This window comes from Onychostruthus taczanowskii, unplaced genomic scaffold (genome assembly GCF_017590055.1).
Source record: "Onychostruthus taczanowskii isolate IOZ18803 unplaced genomic scaffold, ASM1759005v1 scaffold100, whole genome shotgun sequence".
In the NCBI taxonomy this organism is placed as follows: Eukaryota; Metazoa; Chordata; class Aves; order Passeriformes; family Passeridae; genus Onychostruthus; species Onychostruthus taczanowskii.
The window spans coordinates 675,417-686,245 of NW_024496527.1; the positions used below are offsets into that span (position 1 = coordinate 675,417).

The 10,829-nt window shown below is 37.6% G+C and overlaps 1 protein-coding gene across 1 annotated transcript in view; it reads left to right on the forward strand.

Annotated features, from left to right (window-relative positions):
- NIN (ninein) overlaps nucleotides 1–10,530 on the forward strand; it is a 59,026-nt gene extending 48,496 nt beyond the window's left edge. The window contains exons 28-30 of the mRNA XM_041410427.1: nucleotides 312–482; nucleotides 6,087–6,200; nucleotides 6,870–10,530. Of these exons, the coding sequence (XP_041266361.1) occupies nucleotides 312–482; nucleotides 6,087–6,200; nucleotides 6,870–7,079 (495 nt within the window). The 3' untranslated portion in view covers nucleotides 7,080–10,530. The remainder of the gene's footprint in view (nucleotides 1–311; nucleotides 483–6,086; nucleotides 6,201–6,869) is intronic.
- Nucleotides 10,531–10,829: the final 299 nt, after the last annotated feature.

A 10,829-nucleotide genomic window follows, 5' to 3' on the forward strand; every position in this document is an offset into this window, starting at 1 on the left:
ACTAGAAATAATTAGCACAATTAATAATCAGCACAACTAATAATCAGCACAACTTCAGCCTTCCCCTTGAAGTGGGAATATGGGAAAATATTGGTACCAACTAAAATTTATAGGAATTCATCAAAAATTCAGTGATTTTCTAATTCAGGCCTGAAATGATGACTCAAAGCCCAGCTTCCTTTGTGTGAAATCCCATCTTTTGTCACCTTCTGTCACCGAGCGCAGGCTCGTTCCTCTTGCCCGCCAGGAATCCTGGAGCAGCCCAGGCAGGAGGGAGCAGGTGCTGATGTTGGGATTTTGGGCTTTTGCAGATGCTCCAGTCCGGGGGGATGCGTAGCCAGAGCTCCCAGCAGCAAGGCTGTGCCACGGTGCCCAGGGAACAATTCCTGCAGCTCCAGCAGCAGCTGCTGCAGGCAGAGAGGAGGAGTCAGCACCTCCAGGAAGAGCTCGAGAGCAGACCCTCGGGGACAAACATGCAGCAGGTAAGGTCCCCCCACCTTGAAAGTGCAAAATCTTTAAGTATTTGGTTGAGTTGTCTTGGATTTTTGGTGGTTTTTTTAATTCTGGTGAGATCCGTTCTCTGTTTATGCCAGTTCAAAAATGAAATTTCAGGGCAGCAAGGGGATGTGTGAAAATGCTGTTTGGTGTGGTTAGGTGAGCCAGAGCTTTGTTCTCAAGGGCTCTTCATTTTTTTTGAGATCAAACCACATTTAACTGGCTTTTTTCCTTCTGCTCCATGTGCAGTAAGTGTTTATAGAAGCTTTTTTTTTTTGTTTCTTTACCCAATGACTGTGTCTGGAACTGTTATTTGTAAAATACACCACACCAAATATTGCACAGGCATCCATCACATAAAATCCTAAATTGGGCTGTGGCTGTCACATGGGGTTGTGTCAGTGGTAGCAGAGCAGAACACAAATTAATCCTTTTTCTAAAGGTTTTTCCTAATCCTTTTTCTTCCTGATTTGGCCATGAGACAAGACACTGTTACTGTTGTGCAGAAACTTCAACATTGGCATTTCTGAGGGAAAACCAATTCCAAGGAAGATTAATTCATCCACTGACTTTTAGTGTTAACTATTTACCATGTAAAACTGAATTCTAGGCAATAGAGAGGTTTGTATCTGCCCTATAAAAATTGCCAAATGATCCTTTTCTTCAAAATAATTGGCTCTCTAAATCTCTAAAGCTTTGGCCAAATAATGTCTTAAATTAATATTAAAACTTTACCTTATAAGAAAAGATGAAGCTCTAAGTAACCTAAATGTATATTTAGTATTTTATCTATTTTAGCTTAGATATTTACTTAGATTTACACTTAGATAAATAAATTAGATAAAATACTATTAGCTATTTATTCATCTGATAGCAGGAAAAAAATACCCCTCTTGTATTTTAAATTTAGATTGCAGTTATACTTTAAAAGAATAACTTAAAATAATAATAATACCAAGACTTTGAAGTATAAAAATCTCTGGATGTGGTAATAAGTATTCCAGACAAAAAGGTATTACAGAGAGAGCATAGGCAGTAACCAGTTTTTAAAGTATCCAAAACTTGGAGTAATTTTTTTTTTTAAAGAAAGGTATAAAATCAAAATGTTTCATGAAAAAAGAAAAGCAAATAGTTTCAGGTTAAGTAGAAATAAATTGATTGTAACGTTCCTTTTCATAAGTGCATCACCACAGGCTGATGTACTTGTTCCCATACCGTGGGGAGCAAAATGTGCAGTTGAATTTAAAAATCAATCAAAGCCATATTGCAGCAGTGGCAAAATGAATGTGCAGGGATTGCATTAGGAGTGATGAGTTTGTAATTTAGATTTTGGAACAATCTGCAAACGAGTCACATCCTGGAACTTGCAGTTCTAGAGAAGAATTGCTTCTGCATTTCCTGGAAAAGCTTTGTGAATTTAAAAATACTTAGACTTGAAAAATATGTGCTGTCAATGCACTAATGCACTTAATCCTTTTAATTTTTTTCCTTAAAATGAGTGGATATTCTGGTTTATAACACCCCTTTTCTACTACATAATTTTAAAATCATTATTAAAAACCTGCACTTGTAAAGAAATCCAAATTTATTTGTCTCCACTTTGTCAGCACCTCCTGCTTGAATCTAAACGAGTCACATCCTGGAACTTGCAGTTCTAGAGAAGAATTGCTTCTGCATTTCCTGGAAAAGCTTTGTGAATTTAAAAATACTTAGACTTGAAAAATATGTGCTGTCAATGCACTAATGCACTTAATCCTTTTAATTTTTTTCCTTAAAATGAGTGGATATTCTGGTTTATAACACCCCTTTTCTACTACATAATTTTAAAATCATTATTAAAAACCTGCACTTGTAAAGAAATCCAAATTTATTTGTCTCCACTTTGTCAGCAGCTCCTGCTTGAATCTCTGTTGATTTTTCTTTGCCATCCTGATTTTTAGGGTCTGACATTTAGTTGAGCTCATGTCCCTTTCAATGTCCCCTTTAGCAGCCTGAAAACTTCCATGCTAATCCCTCTCCACCATCCTTTCACCAGTGAGTACAAGGTCAGGTTATCTCAGTGTGTGAAATTAATCATTTAGTTCTGCTGCTTTGCATTTTGCAGCTTTTTAGATCCTGTGCAATGAGGAATCCAAAGTTATCCCCTTTTTTTTTTAATGGAATTACTGTGTTTATCCTGCTTTGCAGTTGTCATTGCCTTTTGATCCTGCTTGTCTGTGGTTTTTCATTCATTTTGCAGTCAGTCCTGAGTTATTTTCACCCAAAGGCTGCTGTTACATGTTTAAATTTCACTAAATTAAATTAAATTATAACTCCTGAGCTGTTTGTACTGTGTTAACCTGTCTGGACTCTTCTGAATTTCCAATGATTGTTTCTGCTGTGTCCAGTGCTGAGATTACCTCATATCCCCTTCTCAATAACCAAATTGGGGAGTCTGTTAATTACCCAATATTTCCCAAAGCTTGCCTAGCACTGATTAATATTTGAGTTGCTCAGTTCCCCCTTTGTACAGCTCTTTATTTCAAATTTCATATCACCTCTGACCAGCTGCTTGTTCACTCTGAGGGAAAAACAACAAGATTTGAGACAGAAATGCAAAGTTTTCAAAGGAGGGCCCCTTTGGCTATATTTTTTTCCCAAATGCTTGGCAATCTATAAGCTTTTATATATTTTTTTAAATAAATATCTATTATATTTATATATAGTGTTTGAATACATTTTTCCCAAATGCTTGGCAATCTACGAGATTTTATGTATATTTTTAAAAATATGTATCTATTATATTAATATGCAATGTTTGGATACATTTTTCCTAAATGCTTGGCAATATGTGAGGTTTTAGATATATATTCTACATATATTCATATATTATATATATATATATATATAGATATATATTGTACGTATACATATATTGAAATATATATATCCAGACATTATATATAAATATATATTTATATATATGTAATGTCTGGATACATTTTTCCCAAGTGCTTGGCAATCTGTGAGTTTATATATATATGTTATATGAGATTTTCATGCTATAAATGAGATTTTTAAAGCGAGAGAGGAGGATTTCCTCTAAAAAACTTTACCAACTTAATCACTGCCACTGATCTTTTAAAAACCAGGGATGAGAGTCCTTAGATGTATAAAATACCCCCTCGATCTCCCAGCTGTGTAGTGCTGATATTAAAACTTACAGCTATAAAATAGAAGATACTCTGCATGTTTTTTTTTCCTCTGTGTGTATTTTTTTTTTCTTTTGTCCTGTGTTGCTTGCTTTGCTTGTACGGGTGATTTTTTTGGCTTTGAAGTGTTCATGTTTTGAAGCAGAAGCTGGATCTCAGGGTGAAGTATTCCCACTTCCCTTCTTTCTCCAGGCCTTGCTACCGGAGCAGCGAGCAGTGCATGCAGATTCCTACCGGAGGATTGGGCACCTCTGACACCTCTGCCTGCTTTTGATCCCCTTCCTTTTCCATGACAAACACACAAAAACACAGAACTGGCATAAGCTGAGAAACTTGAGGATCAAATGCTTATTTTTTTTTTCCTTTTTTGTCCCAAAAAAACCAGCAAAAAAAGTCTCCGCAGTGTTATTTTCTTATTTATTTGTCTAGAAGCTATTTTGTGAAAGCTCAAAAGCTTCCAGAAGCTTTTTAAAATTTGTTACAAACGGGTTTTATTTATGTTATTTAAAATGTGCAGTTGTTCAGTATGGGAAAGAGCCTATTTTTCTCAAATGGTACTAATTTTATATGAGATTTGAAGAAAACCTGGGGTATTTATACTGCATTTTTGTATAAGATGTATAAACTTTTTAACAGGGAAAGATGACTTTTTTGATGTAAATGAAAAATAAAATCTTTTTTTAAGCATAATGTCTCTTGTCTTCATAGAAATCAATAATTTCCACTTCAAGAATTAGCAAGTTTTAGACAAAAATATTTATCTTTGATAGTGAACGTTGTTATAGCAGGACTTTTGGGGAATATTTGTGGTGGGGATGTACTAGAGTACAGAAACTCAGCTTTTCTTTAGCAGATGTACCTGAAAATTTAAGAAAATGAGAGATCTACTGCTGTGGCCATAAAGTAAAAAGGGAATATTATTGTTTATTGGACAAAATTCTGTAGTTTTTATTTTGTCTCAAAGTAGGATTTTAATAAAATTTAATTCATTAATTAGGATTTAATGAATTTATTAAATCCTAATTTAATTAAATTAGGATTTTAATACTTCAGTAGTTCAGCAAAACTCCTCTTTAAGGTCTGTGATTTTTCTTGTTGGAGCCCTGAACCATTTCAGCTGTTTGCTTGTAAAGATCTTTTTCTCCTATTTTTAATGACCTTAAAGCTGCTGCCTGAGCTGACTTCTCCCATTTAACATGAAATAATGGGAAGTGAGAATATTTAAGGTAAAAAAAACCCCAGGGATCACAGGTATTGAGAGTTCTCTAATTCTTCTTTTCCACATAATTACTCACTCAGGGCTCCTACAACCAGTGGAAAGTGGAATAGCCAATTCCAGGGTTTTGAATTGCAATCAAATTCCATTAATTCAGAAAAATATCCACTCCACCCACACAGTAAAACTGTTTTCTGTGTAACCCTAATATAGGATTTTTCATAAAAATAGATTATCACATAACCTCATACACAGATTTGAATTTCTGGTGCTACAGCAAATAAAATGTTGAATAAACAAGTTAAATAAATAAAATCAACCTCCCAAGGGGATAATTTTGTAGGGTTTTAGATGAAGAACTTCCTACCTGAAGCAGATTTTCATTTATCCTCCTCCACAGGTGGGATGGGCTTGGGTTTGAAGGTGTTTTGTTTTGGGTTGGTGCTTTCTCAAACTTTAATCTCCTCAAATGACTGCCTAGAATGTTGAGTAACAAACCAACATTAAAATAAGTCTCAATTTTCCTGCAGTTGCTTCTAAAGTTCTTAAATCCAAACAAGTTCTTTTGTAATTCCTGATGTTTCTTATTTATTTGGGAAAATTTCCCTCAGGTGTTTGTGTAACATGACACAGAATTATGATGGTTTTAGTTACACTGTCACCTTGCTGAAGAAAAAGAAGAAAAACCAGTTTAGGGTTATGAAAACTAATCTAAAAAGATGGAGAAAATGAAGTTTGGAATTCTACTTCTTTTGGATGTTGGTCTCTGGCATGGGAGAGTTACATTGTCAAACGTGACCTTATGACTTCACCTTTTTTTTATTCTAAAAGCATTAAATTGGCATTTTGTTTCCCACATTCACCAGAAATTTGGCAGCACCAAAGAACAAGAAAGGGAAATTATCCAGCTCTGTTACAAAGATTTAGTTCTGGATTTTATATATGTAATTTTTCCTTGATTTGGTAATTTCAAGTGTAACTTGCTTGGAAAACCAAGCTGAGTGACCTTTAAGTGCTGCCATAATATTTTGCTTCAATTAAAGGTTTATCAATTTAATTGCCTCTAAATCAGACTGAAATGTGGAAGGCCACCTATTTTTCTTGAGCATAAACTGGAAAAACAAAACAGGCTGGTGAATGGGAACTGATTTTTAACTGATTTTCACATAAATGTTGCTTTCCAGGGGGGTCATGAGCAGCTTCTAAAAATGATGGAAGAGAGGATGATGGATGTGGAGCAGAAATTAAGGCTTGTGAAGAGGCTTCTCCAAGACAAAGTAAATCAGCTGAAAGAACAAGTAAGTGCTCTTGGATTTCCTCAAACCTTCCCCATTCCTTCTGTAAACCCCTAAGTGGGAAAAAGCTGTCAAGGTGTTGTTCAGAATAAAGTTAAAAGTGGTTTTATTTAATGCTTCTGAGCTCAACTACAGCATGTTTGCCCAAAACTTCATAAAACTCCAAATTGGGGACTGAATCCACTACTCACCAATTTCCTAAATCAAGAAACAAAAATCAAATTTCAGTTGAGGATGCTAACTGGAAAAGTTGCTTAGAAAAAGAGGAAAAAATAATTTCTTGAGGAGAAAATACTGATTTCTTTGAGGCCTCCTGCCCCAAATTCATCTTTTGTTTGATGTGGTTTTGGGGTTTTTGGAAGTGTCTCTGTGGGATCACTGGGCTTGTGGATTCTTTTGTGCACTAAATTTATCCTTAGAGGATAAATGCTGTAAAGCAGAATTCACCTGACCAGGTTCATTTGAATCCCTCTGCTACCCACCCCATCTCCTTAAAAAACCTTTCCAGTCTCAAAACGTCCACGGCATCTCTAAAGACCCTGGGGTTTTTAATGGAGGAGCGGGGTTTTACTTTGATATTTTTGTTATAATTAACACATTCAGCTAGTTCCCCACCTCCCTGGGAGTTTTTCCTTGCCATTTGCTGAGTGCCTGTGTCCATTGCCACCCCAGCTTTCCAAGAACACCAAGGCAGACGCCATGGTCAAGGATCTCTACGTGGAGAACGCGCAGCTGCTGAAGGCTCTGGAGGTGACAGAGCAGAGGCAGAAAACTGCAGAGAGGAAGAATTATTTGCTGGAAGAGAAAATTGCCAACCTCAACAGAATAGTGAAGAACTTGGCCTCCCCCTCCTTCAGCCCAGCAGCAGAGATCAGGTCGTAGCAAAGCTGTTGTGTGTCACAGCCCCGTGCACTTTACTGAAATGGGAATATTTCAGCTTCTCACTGCGTTGCCTTTTTTTTACTGAATGTGTTTTAGTTACAAATGCCTCCCCCAGAGAGCACAGAGCTGATTCCCAAAATGGACACTACCCTAGGAGAATTTTGTTGGTTCCCAAGCTGGGTTTCTGCTAAGTTTTGCCTGAAAATAATCATCACCATGTGAAAAAGCCCCACACTTATGTTTTTCTAGGTTAACCTATTTTCATTATCTGACTTCCATTTAAAATCCAAATTCTGAATTTCCTGTTCTGGATCATCTAGATTGAAGCAAAGGCCTGAAGTAAACTCAGATTGTTGAACTGAAAAGAATATTTTCAGCTTTCTAAAATAGCTCCAAACCTAGAAATGCTGATGGGTCGGTCTTCAACACTGTCAACAAAAATGTTATTGAAGGCAAGACTTTGCTGGTGTGGGCTGTGTCCTGTAAACTGATTCTGGTTTCTCTAAAGCAATTATGCATTAGACTTCTGGGTTGTTCTTCATGGCTGTTTCTCTGCAGAGCTCAGAGAAAAAGAGGTTTATTTAAAATACAGAACTAGACTACTGCCTCCAACTAAGTGTGACAGTATTTCATCTGAAGAAATTTCCCAGCTAGCAAATAAAGACTATTATTTCCTTTTTTTGTTTTAAGCTGTGCTGCCAGACAACTGAATTATAGATGCCTTACTGGTTTTGTATATGGAAATAAGTCAAACCAAGGAAGAGTCACTCAACAGAAGCAAAGATGGGAGTTTTGTTTATGTGATTTGTAAATTCAGTGAAGCAGTGCAGTGTATTTATTAAACAGCTGGCAGAAGAATGAAGAGGGGCACTTGGAGGATTTTGTCAGTGGGATCCTGTTGTTGGAACCCTCATGAGCATGGAGCTTTGCCAGGAATGCAGCATTTGCTCTGACCTGAGGAATCATTTGGAAAAGTCTTGTCTTTTGTGTTAATGCTAGTGCAGAATCTGTCATTAGTTGTGAAGAAACACATTCAGTGTCATCGTGAAGAACTCAGGGAGTAACAGCCTAAATCAGCTTCCTTCAGCTCTAAATGTGGGTGTAAATGTCAGCAGAGGGAGATGAACACACCTGAGGGACAGCAGGACAAACCAAATTGGATTTGGGTATTTCCTTGGTGCTCCCCTACCCAGCCAATCTGCAGAGGAGCACCGAGGTTTGGGATGAGGGTGATGCCTCATCTTGGAGCAGTGGAGAAATGCAAATTTTTGGGAACACCTTCAAGACAGAGGGGTTTGCCAGAGGAGCAGCTGGATGAGAGCCTGCCTGCTCCAGGGGTGTGTGGTAACCTGCCCTGCCTCCCCCAGACCAGTCAGACACAATTAAACTGTAAATCAAACTGGGCCATTCTGGAACACTTGAAGCTTTAAATGGAAGTGTTTGGGAGGGGGAGCAAGAGGTGTTTTGTCTCAGAGACCACTGGCAAGCTGATGATTCTGTCAGGAGCCAAAAATCCTCCTCCAGAAACTGGGGTAACACTGCTGCAAGCTGTGGAGGAGCAGATGGAAGATGAGTTTTACTGTGTCCTGATGTGGCTGAGAGGATGTTCCCGGTGTCTCTGGGGTTACTTACCAATTTTGGAGGGTTTGTGGACTGAACTAGACACAGGAAGTGACTTTTTCCTCCTCCTTTTCCTCCTCTGTTGCTTTGTGCAGGCAACAAAGTGGAAATGGAAATAGAATCATGGAATAACAGTATTGGAGTCCTGATGAATTATTTCACTGCTCTTCTAAATGCCTGTAGTAGAGATTTCTCTAAGTCATTCCAAATTCAAGGATTTACAGATTTTTCAGAGTCTGCAAAAATATTTTCACAAACTGGAAATGTCTTAAATGGATAGAAATCTGAGGGTTTGAAAAGCTGAAGTAGTGATTTCTTGGTACTTTTATCACCAAGTGGTCTGAGTTACATGATAATAAATCTCTGTGTGGGTAGCAGGGCTGTGTGGTGGCAAGGTGGGAACTGAGCACATCCTAAACCCATGCTCTGGAAATTTGCAAAGTTCCAAAATAATACCAGGAAACAAAAGAAATTAGGTTCAGAACTGTATTTGGAAAAAAAATATTATTATCTAGTACATTTTAAGATTACTTCATACCTTGACCTTGATTTGCTTGTGTCTGTGAGCAAAATCTAAAAGGAAGGAATGAATATTTCACTTACATTATTGTGCAATTACTTTCATGTTGCTCAATTTAAAGGCTGGACTGGTTAACTAATTCTTTTAATCTCCTGGTAGTTACCAGGCTTTTATAAAGCAAACACAGACATTGCTAGAGCACAGCACCAAAAAGGGAGAAGCAGAAATAGGGAAAAGGGAGTTTTGGCTTTTCCCTTTCTCCCCTATCCTACTTTCCTGTACTAAACTTCAAAAAAAAAAAAAAAAAACCAACTTAACTACAGAGAGAGAGGAGGAGGAAAACATCCTGTTGGTAAAAACTCCAATTTCACTGGAAGATTTGTGTGGATGAATTCTCAGAAGTGCCTTTTGCCTTCCTGTACTGTACTGGCTGGGCTGCCACAGGACAATTCAGGACAATCCCTTCCCAAAAGGAGGGATCCCAGAGAAAGGCAGAGCTGTTTCCAGACGGGTGGCACGTTGCTCCTGAATTCATTGTGTCAGCTCAGAAGAGGAGCAGCTGCTTTGCAAAGTCCAGGCTACTGAAAATAAGCATAGAAACACATAATTTATTAAGCATTTAGGGGTGTTTTGTGCATGAATGTGTCTCCTATGCAGAATAGGCAAAAACCAAAGTATTTAGTGTTATTGTTGCAGTCAAAAATCACTGAACTTTTAGGCCTTGTTCTTATAACAGGTCCTGCCATGTCAGATATGAGCTATTTCATTACCAGAAGGTGTTTTAAATGTTTTCAGCTCTTGCTTCATGAATCACTGTGAAAATAAAGGCACATAGACATTTCAGGTTGGGGGTTTTGGAAGGGGACAGACCCCAAGTTAAATAGAGGTGTACAAAATTCACGCAGCTGAAGTGCTGCTTGTCAATTTAGGGTGATTTAAAAGTCTACATTGTGGCACATGCTCCAAGTAGTACTTTAAATACAAGGAGAACTGAGTTGTTTGAATTCTGCTTGGGGAAAGAAACAGGATTTTAACATATTTGATTTTAGCCAGGTTATATGTTAGGTATAACAGGGGGAACAGTCTGGACTGATGAAGAGTAAAATCCTTTTGTTTACTTCCAGCAAATGCCATCCCTGTCACTCAGGTTTTCCATCATTTACCTGTCCAATCTCCTGTTTGGTGTTGTTTCATGACAAATAACTTCTGTATAAAGGAAAACAAAGGTATATTTTTTTTTCTATTGAGTTTGTTTTGTTCTGGTGTAATATATTGTCCTTAGAACATCATGTAAAGCTGAGAGAGATGAAGCAACTGATACATTATTTATAACGAGCATAAAAAATACATTAATGTACAATGCATACTTGTGTCTTTTGGTTTTTATCCAAATGAAAATCACAGAATAATTTGGGTTGGGAAGGACCTGAAGCCCATCCAGTGCCACCCCTGCCATGGCAGGGACACTTTCCACTATCCCAGCTTCTTCCAAGCCCCAATGTCCAGCCTGGCCTTGGACACTGCCAGGGATCCAGGGGCAGCTTCTCATCTCATGGATGTTGTAAATACTGCAAGCAGTATCAAAGGCATGCACAATAATAAAAAGGATT